Genomic DNA, 17,703 nt, shown 5'->3' on the forward strand with positions numbered 1-17,703 from the left:
GTTTTTATGTATTTCGAAAAACTCTACAGTAAACGTAAAAAAGTATCGTTTTCTCTTTATAAATTGAATATGTTATTAAGTAAGACTTACAACAAAGTGATCTTTGCAAAAATAAATTTGGATTGCAGTCGATAATGATATAGGATCCCTTTAAGTATATTTATTTCACTGAGCACTCTAATCCACAACTTTCCTGTGTTCTTTATCGATGCGTTTTTACATTCTCGGATGATACAGTAACGATAATTACTATATTTTTCATGTAAACTAGTATAGAAGTCATGTTTATTAAACTTTGGGAGGTTATGCTGTTGTTTACAAATGCATGACGTCAGAGCACAGATAATCTATCGGCCAAACATGGCCGACAGTGTGGTGTTTTCACGGTTCACCTGTCTAAGAAAAATATATTTTTGAATTAAAGTTTTACGGTTTTTAGGGCGCAATAAAAGATAGTGTTATTTTTTTTGATCGAATAGGACAAATTAACCATTTAAGACCTACTTAAAAAGAGTGTGAACTAGCCTATTAAAAATGTCAAACAATAATGTTTTGAACAATATTATTTTACAATTTATAATAGAACATAATATTTAAATTTATTCAATCTACTATAATTTTACATTGCTGTTGCGTGTCATAAAGTCGTTAAGTTCTAATTAAAAGATTTAAGTTATAAAAATATCGTAATGAGTGCAAAGCCGAACAATTTGGTTTGTGTTCAACTCTTTAAATACCTACCGTTTAGATTATTTAGGTTCTTTCTCGTACGTTGATCACATTAACCCATCGCTAGCCTACTACTGATGTCTGAACACAGATCTCAGAATGAGAAGGGTTTAGGTCATAGTCCGCTACGGTGGCTAAGTGCGGATTGGCAGACTTCACACACCTTTGAGAATATTATGGAGAACTCTCAGGCTTGCAGGTTTCCTCACGATGTTTTCATTTACCGTTAAAGCGAGTGATATTTAATTGCTTAAAATGCACAGTATAACTCAGAAAAGTTATAGGTACCTCACGAACAGGAGGCAAATGTCTTAACTACAAGGGTATCAGAGATCTTGTTTATTTGAATCATTGTTTTTTTTAGAAAAAGATCAAATCTTTGTGTTATCTAACATTGGGAGGAACCCTCTCGTACCAGCTAATATATTTTAAAAAGGATTTTAATGGTTATTATGATACTTTCTTACGACCGCTTAGCCAACTTCTGGATCCTGAATGGGCTCATAAAATAGGTGTTTCAGCTATTAAATACGGTATTTTTCCACAAGAAAGTTTTCAGGATCCAAATGTATTAGTGAGTTGATTCTTTCTTATTGAATACTTTTTAGAAGATTCTAAATATTAGATCCAGTTTTGGCCTGAATAAAACCAACTCTTGATGATAACTGTCCAGCTTTTAATATCCATAGCATTGCTTATTATTTTCTTTAAAGTATATTACTATGTTCCATATTCCTACTATATTTTACTGTCCTAGTTACATCAAGGCATAATTAAAACACATTCTCCATTTCCAGAAAACCAAATTCCTCAAATATGAGCTTAGTAACCCAATCGGGATAGCAGCGGGCTTTGACAAACATGGTGATGCTGTCACAGGCTTAAGATGCTTAGGGTTTTCAATAGTAGAAATAGGTTCTATTACACCGGAACCACAGCCTGGCAATCCAAAACCACGAGTATTTAGATTACCAGAGGACAATGCTGTCATTAATAGATATGGCTTTAACAGTGAAGGACACAATGGTGTATTCCAAAAAGTTAAAAACTTAGACAAGGCTTTGCTGCAAAATGGACTGTTAGGAATAAACTTGGGCAAAAACAAAAACTCCATTGATGCTACTCAAGATTACATTTCAGGCATTAATACATTTTATGACGTAGCCGACTATTTTGTGATAAATATTAGCAGGTATTGTTTATTAATTACTAGCTGATGCCTGCGACTTCGTCCGCGTGAATTTACCTTTTTCAAAATACCGCGGGAACTCTTTGATTTTCTGGGATAAGAAGTTGCCTATATGTCAATCCAGGGTATAATCTATCTCTATTCCAAATTTCAGCCAAATCCGTCCACATCACATCACATCACACTTTCACATTAATTATAATATTATTAGGATTAGGATAACATAATAATTTATAATGATAAATTTTAGAATAAACTATGAAAACATAAAAAATTTTAGAACTGGCAGGGATTGAACCTGCATCCCTGTGGCTATTGCTGCTTTGGGATGGCTTTAGTATGTTTAGACCACTGTGGTCTTCCTTCAGAGATGATGACAAAATTTTCAATGTGTGTTTTTTAACCAGTGCAACTGATAGTGACATTTATAGTATGCAACAGATAGAGATGGCAATCGGGGAGGGAACGCCCCGCACACGCGCACAGACTCGCGCTAACCGGCTGCAGGCTGTTACTATTTTTTTTTATTTTTTTTATTGTAAATTATTATGACTTTTATGATAACACATTGTATTTTATTGTTATTTCAGTCCCAACACACCTGGGTTAAGATCATTGCAAAACAAAGAAGAGTTACAGAAACTTTTGGCTGCAGTCAACAAAACGTTAAACTCATTACAAACTGAGACTAGACCACCCCTTCTACTGAAACTTGCACCAGATTTAAGTCTTGAAGAGATTAAAGACATTGTAGCAGTAATCATGAAAAAAGATACCAAAGTTGATGGTCTTATTATTGCTAACACAACAATAGAAAGGCCTTCACTTATAAACAAAGTATATGCTAGTGAAGTTGGGGGCCTTAGTGGAAAACCCTTAGCTAAAAAATCTACAGACATGATAAGAATAGTGTACAAATTAACAAAGGGTATGTTTTGATATAATATATGATATGTATTACCTACTAGATGATGCCCGCGACTCCGTCCGTGTGAATTTAAGTTTTTTAAAATCCCGTGGTAACTCTTTGATTTTCAGGGATCAAAAGTAGCCTATGTCCTTCCCCGGGATGTAAGCTATCTCTGTACCAAATTTCATCGAAATAGATTGAACTGCTGGGCCGCGAAAAGCTAGCAGACAGCCAGACAGACACTTTCGCATTTATAATATTTGTATGGATGATTTAAGAAATCAATTCACAAATAACAGGATAATCCATAGAAAGATATAAAGTGCATGCAAAACAAGTAGTTCAATCTATGAGGTTAAGGCACATGGTGCATTGTACAAAAACAGATCTCAACCGGGCTGGTGTGTTTATTTATGTAAATTGTTGGTTGACGACCTAGTCAAGCTGCTATGTTGCATCTTCAGATTGGACTTCTTGTTTTGTGATCAGTGTAAGCTTGAATATTGTTTTGGCTGGATGCTTTAGATTTTGTAATCCATACTAATATTATAAATGCTAAAGTGTGTCTGTCTGCTAGCTTTTCACGGCCCAACCGTTCAACCGATTTTGACGAAATTTGGTACAGAGTTAGCTTATATCCCGGGGGAGGACATTGGTTACTTTTCATCCCGGAAAGTTAAAGAGTTCCCACGAGATTTTAAAAAACGTAAATCCACGCGGGCGAAGTCGCGCGTCTTAATATAAAATTGCAATGCTTGCCTTCTAAAAGTAAGTAAATTAAACATTCAATTTTGTTTTAGGCAACATTCCTATAATTGGTGTTGGTGGTGTGTTTTCTGGCCAGGATGCATATGACAAAATATTAGCTGGTGCCAGTGCAGTACAGATATACACAGCCCTCATTTATCATGGCCCTCCAGTTGTTACCAAGATAAAGACTGAACTTACTGAATTGTTAATAAAAGATGGATATGGTAATGTCAGTGAAGCTGTTGGTAAAGGATTGAAATGATTCACAATGTTAATTCGCCAAAATAATTTTATTACATGGTATATAAATAATATTCATATTTGTTTTGTTAATTTTGTATATAGGTAATTTAATGTAAGCACACACAATATGAAGGTTTCAGTTAATTATTTTATCTTCTTTCCCTGAAAAAGAAATACAATATTAAATATTCAAGAAAGATCCCTTGATGAAATCAGCTGTCATCTTAAGTGTTACCGAGTATTTTGCATTTTGGCAGTTGTGATTGTAGATATTGCTTGCATCCTTCTAGATCTGATACACTTGACAAACTGAAGACAATTAACATCTGTAGGTTTTTTAACACCTTGATTTCCTTAAGGCCTTGATCTTTGACATTTACACATTCTGAAACTTGGACATGTGATAATGTAGCAAGTCCATATGAAAGTCCTTTCATTGCTCTGTCATCAATGTATTTGTTATTATGGAGAATTATTCTTTCCAACTTAGTGCAGCCACCTAAAAGAAATATTTTATGGCATTGAATTATACATTTAAAAAAAAATTTAGATTGGTGCAAAATCACCTGCTTGTTTGACAGCAATAGGCTACTTGACACTTTTTTTAAGTTGGTCTTAAATGGTTAATATTTGTCCTATTATATCAAAAAAATTAACACTATATTTTTTTGCGCCCTAAAAACCGTAAAACTTTAATTTAAAAAAATATTTTTCTTAGACAGGTGAAAACACTGTCGGCCATGTTTGGCCGATAGATTATCTGTGCTCTGACGTCATGCATTTGTAAACAACAGCATGACCTCCCAAAGTTTAATAAACATGACTTCTATACTAGTTTACATGAAAAATATAGTAATTATCGTTATTGTATCATCCGAGAATGTAAAAACCGCATCGATAAAGACCACAGGAAAGTTGTGGATTAGAGTGCCCAGTGAAATAAATATACGTAACACGCAAAGACTTGCTTAAAGGGATCCTATATGACTAACGACTTCAACCCAAATTTATTTTTGCAAAGATCACTTTGTTGTAAGTCTTACTTAATAACTTATTCAATTTATAAAGAGAAAACGATATTTTTTTACGTTTACTATGAGTTTTTAGAAATATATAAAAACTAGCTTATGCTCGTGACTTCGCCCGCGTGGACTTCATAAATTTCAAACCTCCATTTAACCCACTCAGGGGTGGAATTTCAAAAAATCCTTTCCTAGTGGACACCTTCTCTTTACCTACAAAGAACACACTCACCAAATTTCATGTATCTAGGACCAGCTGTTTAGATGTTTAGGCTGTGCGTTGATATATAAGTTAGTCAGGACTCTAAATTTTATATATATGGATACTACGTTAGTCCCCGCGTGACATAGGAATGACATTTCTTTGTTTACATATTTTAATGACGTCACATCATGGCTGACAGCGTTTTCTGCGTTTCAAATAAAAATAAAAATTGTATTTTGTTAAATTGGATTTATATATCCATCCTGCGTTTTTAATAATTGTTATTGATATATTTCGTTGTCTTAAGCAAAATACTATAATAAATAATCATTTATTGGACGACATTAGATATGAGTCAAGTAGCCTTTCAAGCTTTAAGTATTGTGAGCTGAGCCAGCATGTATGTGCCAGACCTTCGTTAATTTATAAAAGCTTAGTTTCTCTGCACATTCTCCCCAAAACAGGGAGGAACGATCAGAGTCTATGAAGTTTGGAATTTTGGATCATGCTGGTTTTGGGAGATAACAGGAAACGAAGCTGTAAAAAATCCTAATCAAAGTACCTATAGTCTAATTTTTTTTCTTGGGAATAGTATTTGAAAAAATCACGTCATGCATTGCCAGACACTTGGCATCATACTAACGCTTAGTATAATAAATAAATGTAACTAAGCCATGATGCCCTTAAACTTTAAAGTCTTGTAGTCTTCGTAGTCTCAGATGAGCTTTTATAAAATAATGAAGGTCTGGCACGCACACCGGCTCTCTCTCTATTGTATGCAACAGGTTTAGATGGCAGTTTTCTAGTGAGGAGTCAATGCAAAAAAAAGATAGTAAAATTATTACCACCTTTTTAAAAAGTAAGTATATTTTTCATCACAATCAAAATCAAATGAACTTACAGAAACAAATACTTTGTGAAATGGACTTTAAATAATTATTAATCATACCAGGCATTTACCCGGACCCACCCTCAGGCTAGTTCACACTTCACATGCTTGAGAATGGATTATTGGTTATATTATTTTTACATGTGACGAACAGGCACGTTTTATTTTTCAATACACAAAACTACAAGCAACAACAAAATTGATAAACGCAATTGATATGGGCTTGTGCAATAATAAAAGTATGACAGCGTGTGCAGTGTGTGGGGCTTACTCGCTACATGACTCGCCTCATACCCTGATTGTGATGTCAACCTGTCGCAAACAATATAGGTCTGGGAAAATTTTGCCTGCTCTTACCTGTTCTGATTGTCCTGCAATCTTTATGGCTGCCATAAAGATTGCAGTTGTATCTTTTGTGTTCACAAATTAAAATATGATCATGATATCATAGAAAACAAGTGACAGGCACAACAACAAAAAAATTACTAGGCTTATGCTTTAGAGTAATTTAATATTTTCATACTTAAATGAGAAAATCCATAGTGTGATATTGATGAATCAGTCCCATCAATCTCAACAATTTTTGGCACAGTCTGTGATTCTGGTGGAAGTAAATTATAATCATCAAGTTTTTTTCCATTCGCCCATACCACTTTTCCACCATTACGAAGCACCCATTCAGCACAAGCTCGATCAGGGCCGAGCGATTTAATACGTTCTGGATCTGGCTTGTTAAACATCATATTCACATACTCCCAAAAAAACCTAACTGGTTGAGTCTTAGGTAATGACAAATTCTGGACCTTGAAAAATACCTAGAAATAATATGAACTAATTCAGAAATTACAGAAAATAGGTATCGTACACTGACTGATTATATACTAGTATAACCATTTCATTGAATTCTACTTACTTTTCGTTGCAAGCCAAACATGATTGCAATTTTGGTTTTAACCTACGGTTTTAGCAACAAGATATTATCAGCTTGATATAATAAGATATTTATAATACGAAATACCTACAACTGAGCTGTCCAATCAATTCTATTTTTAATTCAAAACCTATTTTTGTTCAAAAATCTCATATCTCTGACTAAATACCTACCTATTATTATGAAAAAATGGAAAAAACTTCAAACTCTTCAACCAACAAACGCACAGACCTTGGATCAGTGTTTCCATATGTAAATCGAGAATTACCGTGTTCAAGGGTTAAAATTACGGTGTTTCTAGATTAAATTACGGTGGATTAGCTAAAAGAATACCGTGTAAATTACCGTGTCATTTTTAAAAGAAAAAACTTCACGAATTTGCTTTTTAATCAACTATTAATATTATTCTGAATCTGACTCTCCTAGCATAGCAATATCTTTTTCATATACGGATTTATTCATATTTGTTAAATCTCATTAGTTTTACATTTTACTCCTTCCTAATTGCTTGAATATGGACGAAAATAGATTGCTGAGATTTGATGCTTAAACCGAGAGCAAGAGAAATGTTGCCATTACGAAATATGCTTAGGTGACTGAGATTCGTACTCGTATTACGCAGTATATTATGAATTTTAACGTGATTTTGTATTACGGTGACACGGTCAAGGTAATGGCCATATTACCTTGACGGTAGATTAGGGCTGAATTACGGTGCATCTACGGTAATTACCGTGTACATGGAAACACTGCCTTGGATGAATATCTCTATGGCACAGACCATCTTCGACAGGTCTCAGATTAAGAATCAAGGTCACAAGGTAGATAGAGTAATAAAGGTAGATGCAGGAACGTTTGCTTTCTCATTTGCACTAAAAAGAGAGCACAGATAAAGTTACTAATGTGATAAACAGAGACGCAGCTAACCTATTTTTTTGTCCCTTATCGTGTAACTGGTTTATTTCAAGAATACATACAAAAAGTTGCAAAACAAACTTTGAGAATTCGTGGGGTAATTATATTTCTCATTAGTTATTTACTTGTTTTCACATAAAAAACGTTTAATACAAATATTGTTGATCGTTTAACACAAATATTGACTACGAAACAATGGTAATAATTGTCGTGCTATTCATCGTTATGTCGTGCTATCGCTATCTCATACGCGGTTACACAGTATTTACTTTTACCTATTATTCTATCTACACTACCACCTCTACCACCGACCCGTGCACCGACAGAACGTAGTATTGTCAAATATCTTGTTAGATCAAGCCTGCAAGATGCAAAGAATTTTTATGTACTACTTGATTATTACCTCTTACCTCCTATGTCGATGGCAAGATGTATTAAAGAAAGTAGATATTTAAGAAAAGCTCTAAAAAGTGATAAAGACAAAAACATATTTTTTTGTCTTTGTCATAGTTAAGCTTTTTTCACAGATCTGTCGCTTTTTTGATGGACACAGTTGTCACCTGTGCCCAACAAACAAACCTCTGTGATAAGTTAAGAGCTGTATAGAGTATGGGTGCTATTCTTGGATGAATGATTACCGTGCTATAATGCTATTATATACACGTGCTATACACCTATGATCCAAGCATCCAAGCCATAGAGATAGAATTCATAATGTGTACACTCGCGGCGCTAAAGCCCGCGACAACTGCGAATCACAAGTGTAGATGTTGTTGCCTTCGCACTGAAAACAGATATCGCAATAACGCATGCGATATTGGGGCCGATTCTCTTGTTAACAATCTCTAAACTAAACTAAATTAACAGGTCTAAATTTAGTGCTATTCTTTTCCGCAAGCAACATTATGAAAGGGATAGCAATAGATTTAGACGTGCCATTTTAGTTTAGTTTAGAGATTGTGTACAACGGAATTAGCCACATTGTGGCTAATTCCATTGTACACAATCTCTAAACTAAACTAAAATGGCACGTCTAAATCTATTGCTATCCCTTTCATAATGTTGCTTGCGGAAAAGGATGGCACTAGATTTAGACCCGTTAATTTAGTTTAGTTTAGAGATTGTGTACAAGAGAATCGGCCTCATTATCGACCTATAATAACGCGCCTGTGTGGGGGAGCCTTTATTCATCCAAGATATGTCCAAGATCCAAATTCCATCTCACAGTTCCAATAGTCCTTGTTCTGAGTTCCAAGCAGATTCCAACTTTCCAAGCAAACAATTTTATTTTTTGTCAAATGTCATTTGTCATTTGATTTTGAATATTGTTTAGAAAATAGTAGGATAAATAATTATTATAAATAGTAAATAGCTACCAAGGAAAAATAGCAGGAAAATAAAACAGAAAAGGACCACAGGAAAAGGACTGCAAAAAATATTCAAACTAAAATCGTTGAACTAATTTCCAATTATTCCATATTTGAGCATACCTTGCCTGCTAATAAATTTAACAGTAAAATTTACTAAAAACCAGACATTTCAGAGATTGCTAGCGATGTCCGAATCATACGGTAAATATTGCTGCGACTTGCGAGTATAGTTTGTTTATGTTTAATATTGAGTTTAATAATATACTAATATGAGCCATTTTATTCCAGAATATTTGTTTAAATTCTTAGTGATAGGAAGTGCTGGCACAGGAAAGTCAAGTTTACTGAATAATTTTATAGGAAACAAATGTGAGTAAACAGTACAATTTGATTTATCTGTGTAGGTATTTATCGTATATAGCTATTTGTCTATCGCCATTACAAATAAATTCTTTTTATTTTAGTTAAAGAAGACAGATGCCACACTATTGGGGTCGAGTTTGGTTCTAAAATAGTAAATATTGGAGGGAAATCTACAAAGTTACAAATATGGGATACAGCGGGACAGGAACGGTTTCGGTCTGTGACACGCTCATATTACAGAGGTGCAGCTGGAGCCCTGCTAGTGTACGATGTCACATCACGTGATTCTTTTAATGCCCTTGCTAATTGGTTGAGAGATGCTCGCACATTAGCCAGTCCTAATATTGTCATACTACTTGTGGGCAACAAAAAAGACTTGGAGGAATCCAGGGAAGTAACATTTACAGAAGCTAGTCAATTTGCCCAAGACAATGGTAAATTTCCTGAATCTTTCATTTTTGGCATTATGTGGATTTACTTAACTGTAAATAAAAAAGTATTAATAAATAAGAAAGTCTTTATTAAAATCATTAAGTAAAGTTCAGTTTGCTCCTGTAAAAAGGGTGTTACATAATCAAAGATTATTATCTAAGGGATAAAAGGCCATAGATTGCAGCTCACTCCAGTAGTAGGGGATGGGAAAAACGGGACTGCAACTACTTAACATTGCATAATATTGTAAATGGAATATTTGAAAAGAGTAACCACTGAGTTTTTTGCTGATAGGAATGGCATTCCAACCAGTAGTAGACTCAGTTGACGATTCAAAAGCATGTGAGAAGTTTTATTTTAATAAAAATCTTTCGATTTCTGTTTTGAGGCCCTTCCTCCTATGAAAGTAAAAAGTATATTTATTTTTTCAATTTACAGAAATAATGTTCCTTGAAACCAGTGCTAAAACTGGAGAGAATGTGGAAGAAGCCTTCTTGAAGTGTTCTAAAACAATTCTTGCAAAAATAGAAACTGGAGAATTGGACCCTGAAAGAATAGGTTCTGGCATTCAGTATGGCACAGCAACTTCAAAGAGGCTGACTGCACCAAAGAAACCTGCAAGAACACCGTCTGATTGTGCTTGCCACGTCTAAAGTTAGTATACAATTTACCAATAGTTTCAATGGATATTTATTTGATTGAGCTACATATTATTATGACTATTTAAATGTGATGTTTTACATGACATAGCTATTAGATTATAAGTAAACTAAGATTCTAGTTATTGAGTTATAAATTCAATAATATTCTCAATAGAATTCTGAGAACTGAATCTCAGTGTTTCTGTTTCAATTTACTTTTGAAGTAATGTTGTATCTCATTACCAGGTTGTTTCAAATTGTTAAAATAATAATTTGATTTTGTAAACATATTACATAGGTATGATCTGTGAATATAAAATGAGAATACTAGTCGCCTTCTCTTTACAGCTCTTTATGTTATTAATTGAATATTTAAATTATATTTTGATAAAGCAAATTCTAAGAAATGTTTGTGACTTCAAACTATGAATTTTATTAATAAGCCTAGATAAAAATGACTAAACTTTAAAAACTAATATTTTGATGAAAGTGTAACAACATACATAATGTATATTTTTTCACTAGGATTCAGGAGGGGTTTTCAAAACCTTCTTGATAAATAATTCAATTTAAACTGTGTCAACACTCAACAGTTTACATAATAGTAGCCAGTGTTCTCTGCTTGATTCATTAAAAGAATCCTCAACTATTACGTAATATTAGTTGGCTTTTGAGTAGAAAATATAGTAAATAATCACAATCTACTGTCATATGTGAGCTTAGCACTTGATATCTAGTTTTATACCAAACTTCAAACTTGCACTTGTAGAGTGAAAACTGTTTTCTTCTCAATGATTGTTATTACTTATACCTTAAGTGGATGTATTCCTATTTCATTAATGTGAATATACTGTCAATGTATTTGTGACAATAAAGAAAACAAAATCATTTCAATTAATTTAGTTCCTCTACAAAATGCCTGACATAAATAATTATAATTTTATGATTATGAAGATTTAGGTAAATAATTAATATCTGACTAGTTAGGTTTTTCAAAATGTGTTCGAAACAAACTACTTAACATAATATTTTTCTTTTCAATCTAATTTGAGTATAACTGAAAATCCTCTAATGTCCAAATCCATCTATCTCTAATGATTTAAGCTTATTTCGTGGTTTTCGTGGAAATATCGAGAAATAAAGCAATCACATTAATCGTGGTATGTACCCCGTTGTCTAAAATCTATCTCTAATCTGTCAATAAATTATTATTACTTAGCAGCGTTGTTATTTGTCACAAAAAAAGGTCATACGTTTTATGACTAATAACAACGAGATAGATTGACTATTGGCATTGGCCGCCAATCATTTGCTCACACCCTGTTCCCAATTGTCGTTTGTCACTTAATGTTCCAGTGGTACTGCATTTTGGCACGAAATCGGTTTTCGACAAGAGTGAATAGCTTCATATAAAATGTTCTGCCACTGTAACATCCGATTTAAATCCAGGTCCGACAAACGACAAGTGGAAACAGGGAGTTACTGCTTAGCTCAGGCCTCAGGAATAAAAGATACATCTCAGATCAGAATCTCAAAGAGATTTTCAAGTCAATGTTGAAGTCATGGTTCCTACCTATCTATATCTATACTAATAAATAAAATTAAAGTGTCTGTCTGTAATTTCGAAATAACTACCTCAAATTAAGCTCATAATATGGTTATTTGAACTGTACCATAACTGAATCACACGTTTTAAAAATTTTTGTCTGTCTGTTTGAACGGGCCAATCTTCGGAACCTATTTTGACGAAATTTTCTACCTGGAGTGACATATGTACTGTGTGAGTGGCTACTTTTATCCCGGAATATCAAAGTTCCCACGGGATTTTTTTAACCTAAATCCACGTGGAAGAAGTCGCGGACATCAGCTAGTTGTTTAATAAATAAAAAGTATAAAGATTGGGAGGGTAGGTATTTATTAAATGACGAGAAATACTTATTCTTTAAAAATTTATTTTGCAATCATTAACATTATTTAGCTCCTGATTTAGAGCTAACTAAATATAACTACTATTTCGTGAATTCAATATCATTTTATAAATTACTTACCTAATTAAATATTTATAAAATATTTCTTTATGACTGATCAAAAAATTACTTGTAAAAATAATACAAATTGAATATTTTAGGGTCACATTGTTTTACATTGTTTTGTCGTACATAATAATCGAATTATAAACTTGCTAAAACATTTCCGCAGGTGGCGATATGTAGATTTCTGCTTCTTAACTACATCGCAGATAATCAATGACCCATTAAATGACATCAATGCCTTCCATAAGTCATGTGGAATGTAAAAAACTTCCATTTGAAGCAGAATGCTAAGGACATGACACTCTTTCCATTGCCATCATTCTTACTTATTGTTATCTGTTCCTAAATAATAAATAAATAGGTGACAGGTATTAAAAAAAAACAAAAATTTTGAAACACTGAGCAAAACGTTGAAAGCAAATTCACAGAAATTAAACCAATAAATTAGCTAGCAACATTTTGTATAACTTTAGAAAGCATAACTAGTAAATTTGAGTACTAGGACTTATTTACTTATGTTTTTAGATTAAATGTAATAACCAAAATGTTTATGGATTTTTTTTAATTGGTTGATTGAATGACAATTCTTTAAAATATACAGAATTCAACAAAATTACATAAGTAGATACAATTATAAAGCACTGATTTTTCACACAAACTATCTACTTAGGCTATGTTATGCTCGATGCAACAAAATTATTAAGTATAGAAAAAATCTTAAAACAAAATGCACCTAATTTTAACTAGGAACTATAATTAAGTAGTGTAATGATGTAATATCGCATGAAAGTTACACTTTAAATACTATTTGCAATTATCTTAGACCATCAATTACTCAGTGAGGAAATTGAAAATGTTTCCTTCCTATATTGCTTGAAAGTAAAATATCCAGTAATTTCCCAACGATTTATTTCGGTACAATACATTATCCATATGCGTTAAGTAACTTAACTGTTTGAAATTTGAATCCTGTTGTTGGGCAAAGGCTTACACTCTTATTTGTGAAAAGGAATATAGCTGATATCTACCACTTCAGTAGGTGGCGAAAGGCAAACATTGATTTAGCAGTTAGCACATATTGTTATCAATGCAAAATCTTAAGAAATGTGTGCCAGGCTTGTAGACCTGTCACTTTTTGTGAGGACACGCGCGCCCTGACCACTAAACCAGCGTGGACATCAACATTGAGTTACGCGCTAATCACAAAACTAAAAAGTACATATTTTTACAGTATGTCCTAGTTCTATCACAGTAAAATATTTAAAAAATCACTTATAAATAGCTACATAATAATATCTAAAACAAAAAATTAACCACTAATTTATAGAAACCATATAATTGAACAGAATTTGCTATATTATAACTGATAAAGATAATATATTTAATTATATACAGCCACAGGTATGATTTATGAAACTCAATTAAAGATAACTACATTTGATAATGTGCCCAAAAATAACACAATTAATGATACGAAAGTTGAAATATGTATTCGTAAAATTTCATAACCTACCATGGTATTCAAATCAAAATATAAGTTTTTTTTTAATGGAATGATCTAAATGATTCTATAACAATGTAATAATCAATGTAGAGAATTGCCAGAGAATGAGATTCCTACATTTATTGCTTATGCATTTATAGTTCTCGCAATTATTCCCGAGCGCGCGTGAACTTTACTTGTGGTTAAGTCATTTACATGCATATTGCTTTAAGTGTTCGTGCCTGTCGGACCAATCAGTCGTGAGCAAGCGCTTGCAAACGCACACATTTACTTTATTTTACTTATACCGATAAGACTCAAACACAAGCCTGTTAATAAAAGATTTTAAAAAAAAGCATGAGCCACACGCACTCTTGAAATGCAAGAACTGTAATAACTTACAATGCGACAATACTCTTTTGGCGCGTGGCGAAAATCGGAACTAACGTTGCCGTCAGGTGTCCCCTTTGTTCTTGTTTGAATAGTCAGCCTTTGTTCTCCAACAGCGCCCCCCTGTCAATGTCATTCAAGTGCCAAAAGAGCCTTGTCGCACTGTATGTATTATTGATTTCAAGCGAAGTCTTCAAATAAATTAGCACAAATGAAAGTTTTCAATTCTATAATGATAATCGTGCCATAGGGAATAACGCTAACTATTAAAAAATATCTAATAAATTAATAAGTTCAAATTTAGACAGACTTACCCACATAATTTCAACAATTTGGTAGATTCAGTCAACATTATTCACATTTTTTTAAATTTGAGTGATCTATTTAACTGAACCTTAAAATTATTTAGCTAGTCAGGTGCTAATACATTTATGCTTATTTAGAAAAATCCCTTGGCAGTTGATACCTTAAATAATAGGTACATAATAGTGATCCTTTTTAAAAACACAAAGTTTTTTTAAACAATATTATGGTTCTTGAAAAATACATAGTATTGCAAGTTTTCAGAGATGTAACAAAATCAAATGCACAATGTGGCCAGAACAGATTGACACTAAGATCGAGAGTATGGATTGGCTATGGATGGTCTAATTTTAAATCAGTCTCAAAAACATATGATCCCATACGTACATATATAGTAGGTATATTTATTGCGCGACTTACAAATGCCATATAAAGTACAATTTTTTTTGCTTCCAATAAATAATACCTAGCCCATATTTAAAAGATATTGTGACTAGATTAATCTAAGTTATGTAAGTAATTTAATAAGTACAAAATATTAGCTTCTTAAAATCTTAGTGTCTATCCATACAATTATTTAAGTTCTTTATCGAACTCATTTGTATAACAACAACAAAAATACCTTTTGAATTTAAGAAATTTTAACCTCATAGGATAAATAAATAGAAAAACATTTTTAAACAAGACTGCAAGAGTAGCTTTAGTTTTAAGTTTGCGTAATAATCATCACCACTATATCTCAGAAATCCAACATCTGACCATCAAAAAGAGTTATTAATTACCTATTTTGAATAAATCATTTGACTTTGAAATAACACATTTACTATCCAACAGAGAGCTCACAGTTAAACTGTATCCAGCCTCCAAGCACAGTGGCAAATCTTTAACGCTGACCATACACGATCAAGTTTACCGGTCAAGGTTGCAGCGGACTTGAAGCGGCGGCCAGTGAACTGATAGCGATACACCCTCAAGTTTACTGGACGCTGCTTCAAGTCCGCTGCAAACTTGTCCGGTAAACTTGATCACACTTGACCAGCGTAAGACTTAACACTAAACGAAACCTATTCATTATTATCATTATTTTACAGTATCACTAATTCACTAAACCGCCTTCTATATATAATCTTTTCCGTTGCAACAGTCTATTGCTACACAAAATGGTACTTTGAGTCCCAAAGCGCAACTTTAGCAGTAGACACTGTAGGTTTAGTATAAGATTTTACATCTCCAACGTTAATAGAATTTGAGTGTCGATTGGCTTCAGTGTTAAAGTAACAGCCCTTTGTTTAAAGCTCAAGTTCGCCCATACATCTACACCCAGCGCTCCATGTGGTAATCTAATCTAATCTAAATCAGCCTGTGCTGTCCCACGTCTGGGCAAAGGCCTCCCTCGGAGGGAGGCTCCATGTGGTAATGTTTGCGAAATTAAAATCGGCGTTTAACTTTTAAGGTCCCATTTTACCCTGACGTGTTTCGAGTTTCGTAGCTCGAATTCTATCAACGTTGGTGAGATGTTAAATCTCATACTAAGCACTCCGTGTGTACTTATAGGTAATGTGTACATAAATTATTCGGCGGTTATTGGGTCTATCGTACATTTAACGCACCTCGCCAAATCAACAAAACCTCAATAAGTATCTATATAAAATTCATAATAAGTAACTTTTTATTTTGTACAAAAATACAAATGTTTCACGTGACACGATTTTTGTTTCATAGTTTAAAACTGCCGCAGTATTAGAAATCAGCGACTATGAAGTTTGGATCATGTTGGTTTAGGAGATAACAGGTAATAAAGGTGTAAAAAATCTTACGTCATAAAGTAATTTTTTTTAAATATATTTTCTTCGGAAAAAGTATTAGTAATCACGTCATGTATTGCGACACTTACGTTGAGATCTATAGAGCGTACTTTGACTTTGCTCTGACTTAACATTAAGTTAAAACGATACAGATTTATGTGAGAGATATAGCTCTGTCTCGTATTAACTATGTCTTAAGTCTAAGCTAAGTCAGAGTGCGCTCTATAGATCTCACCCTCAGTAAAGTGGCAACCCCCTGCCAGGCACTCTTAAAGTTTAATAAATTATTAAAGTTTTAGGGTGTCTGACAGGGGGTTCCACGGCACTAAGTGTCTGGCAATGCATGACGTTTTTAATACTACTCCGAAGAAAATATGCATTATATGAAGTCGGTTAAAAATTAGACTTTATACTTTGACGTAAGATTTTTTACACCTTTATGAGCTGTTATCTCCCAAAGCCACCATGATCCAAACTTCATAGTCGCTGATCGTTCCTCCCAGTGTTGGGGGAATACGCAGGGAAACTTTTAGCTTTAATAAAATAACGAAAATCTGGCCTGCCCTGGCTTTTTCTCTATAAGTCAGAAAAGGCAGTTTCGAAAAAACGGCGTTTAAAGTCATGTTCTATTATTTTGTGCTTGTGAAAACATTGTGATTTTCATATTGTACAGAGGCATAAAACCCAGATAGTAAGAAAGATCGTTTGACGAACATTATATAAATGTACCTAATTTTTTAAAAACCGACTTACTGCTGTACCTACTACGTACCATAGTATTACCACGACAGTATAGTCCAGCTTAGTTGCAAGTGTGTATTGAGGTATTGGAGGTTGAGGCTCGGGCTCGGTCTGTGACGAGCGAAGGCCGAGGCACGTCACTGGAGCTGTAAACGGTCTACGCCAGCGCCTCGCGCTGCCGGCACGCCACGGCCGCCACTAGCGCCGCGCCGCGCCCGCTGCCGTCCTCCGACAACATCAGATCGAACTGGAACAAAAACATCAGATATGAGGAGACCCGTAAGAGAAGCAAAGTAACAGATATAGCTCTACGAATTGCGAAGCTGAGGTGGTGGCTATAGTCCGCAACATGTCATGGC

At 33.8% G+C, this 17,703-nt stretch overlaps 4 protein-coding genes across 11 annotated transcripts in view; 2 read left to right on the plus strand and 2 right to left on the minus strand.

The window, feature by feature from the left end:
- Window positions 1-333: 333 nt before the first annotated feature.
- Window positions 334-3,896, plus strand: Dhod (dihydroorotate dehydrogenase 2). Its single transcript, XM_034973443.2, has 5 exons — window positions 334-713; window positions 1,094-1,303; window positions 1,527-1,921; window positions 2,509-2,846; window positions 3,629-3,896. The coding sequence occupies exons 1-5, from the start codon at window positions 690-692 to the stop codon at window positions 3,838-3,840; spliced, it is 1,179 nt and encodes a 392-aa protein (XP_034829334.1). The 5' UTR covers window positions 334-689; the 3' UTR covers window positions 3,841-3,896.
- On the minus strand, window positions 3,854-7,131 carry LOC117986588 (ATP synthase subunit s, mitochondrial). Of its 4 annotated transcripts, XM_069501662.1 has the most exons (5): window positions 7,042-7,131; window positions 6,851-6,892; window positions 6,461-6,752; window positions 4,057-4,320; window positions 3,854-3,983 (listed from the first exon to the last, which is right to left on the minus strand). In XM_069501662.1, exons 2-5 carry the CDS (start codon window positions 6,869-6,871, stop codon window positions 3,958-3,960), a joined length of 603 nt encoding a protein of 200 aa, XP_069357763.1. In that variant the 5' UTR covers window positions 6,872-6,892; window positions 7,042-7,131; the 3' UTR covers window positions 3,854-3,957. The 4 variants fall into 4 exon arrangements, with proteins under 4 accessions (XP_069357763.1, XP_069357765.1, XP_034829342.1 ...); XM_069501664.1 differs by lacking the exon at window positions 6,851-6,892 and having other exon boundaries at window positions 7,042-7,122; XM_034973451.2 differs by lacking the exon at window positions 7,042-7,131 and having other exon boundaries at window positions 6,851-7,035.
- Window positions 7,132-8,898: 1,767 nt separating this feature from the next.
- Rab4 (RAS oncogene family member Rab4) lies at window positions 8,899-11,487 on the plus strand. 2 transcript variants are annotated; one of them, XM_034973450.2, is made up of 4 exons: window positions 8,899-9,354; window positions 9,442-9,522; window positions 9,618-9,950; window positions 10,387-11,487. In XM_034973450.2, the coding sequence occupies exons 1-4, from the start codon at window positions 9,339-9,341 to the stop codon at window positions 10,599-10,601; spliced, it is 645 nt and encodes a 214-aa protein (XP_034829341.1). In that variant the 5' UTR covers window positions 8,899-9,338; the 3' UTR covers window positions 10,602-11,487. The 2 variants fall into 2 exon arrangements, with proteins under 2 accessions (XP_034829341.1, XP_034829340.1); XM_034973449.2 differs by lacking the exon at window positions 8,899-9,354 and having other exon boundaries at window positions 9,423-9,522.
- A 1,037-nt stretch (window positions 11,488-12,524) lies between these two features.
- Window positions 12,525-17,703, minus strand: part of Hex-A (Hexokinase A) — a 47,632-nt gene continuing 42,453 nt past the window's right edge. For all 4 annotated transcript variants that reach the window (XM_034973438.2, XM_034973439.2, XM_034973437.2 and 1 more), the window contains exon 9: window positions 12,525-17,591. In XM_034973438.2, coding sequence (XP_034829329.1) covers window positions 17,502-17,591 — 90 coding nt within the window. In that variant the 3' untranslated portion in view covers window positions 12,525-17,501. The remainder of the gene's footprint in view (window positions 17,592-17,703) is intronic.

This window comes from Maniola hyperantus, chromosome 11, assembly GCF_902806685.2.
Source record: "Maniola hyperantus chromosome 11, iAphHyp1.2, whole genome shotgun sequence".
In the NCBI taxonomy this organism is placed as follows: Eukaryota; Metazoa; Arthropoda; class Insecta; order Lepidoptera; family Nymphalidae; genus Maniola; species Maniola hyperantus.

Excerpts from the sequence above, each read along its gene's own strand:
- Dhod (XM_034973443.2), top strand. The coding sequence starts at position 690 with ATGAGTGCAAAGCCGAACAATTTG. Across the intron at positions 714-1,093 it reads GTGCAAAGCCGAACAATTTG|AAAAAGATCAAATCTTTGTG; the intron begins GTTTGTGTTCAA and ends TGTTTTTTTTAG. Across the intron at positions 2,847-3,628 it reads AGTGTACAAATTAACAAAGG|GCAACATTCCTATAATTGGT; the intron begins GTATGTTTTGAT and ends ATTTTGTTTTAG.
- LOC117986588 (XM_069501662.1), bottom strand. The coding sequence starts at position 6,871 with ATGTTTGGCTTGCAACGAAAA. Across the intron at positions 6,753-6,850 it reads TGTTTGGCTTGCAACGAAAA|GTATTTTTCAAGGTCCAGAA; the intron begins GTAAGTAGAATT and ends TATTATTTCTAG. Across the intron at positions 3,984-4,056 it reads GCCAAAATGCAAAATACTCG|GGAAAGAAGATAAAATAATT; the intron begins GTAACACTTAAG and ends TTTCTTTTTCAG.
- Rab4 (XM_034973449.2), top strand. The coding sequence starts at position 9,423 with ATGAGCCATTTTATTCCAGAATATTTGTTTAAATTCTTAGTGATAGGA. Across the intron at positions 9,523-9,617 it reads TAATTTTATAGGAAACAAAT|TTAAAGAAGACAGATGCCAC; the intron begins GTGAGTAAACAG and ends TTTTTATTTTAG. Across the intron at positions 9,951-10,386 it reads TCAATTTGCCCAAGACAATG|AAATAATGTTCCTTGAAACC; the intron begins GTAAATTTCCTG and ends TTCAATTTACAG.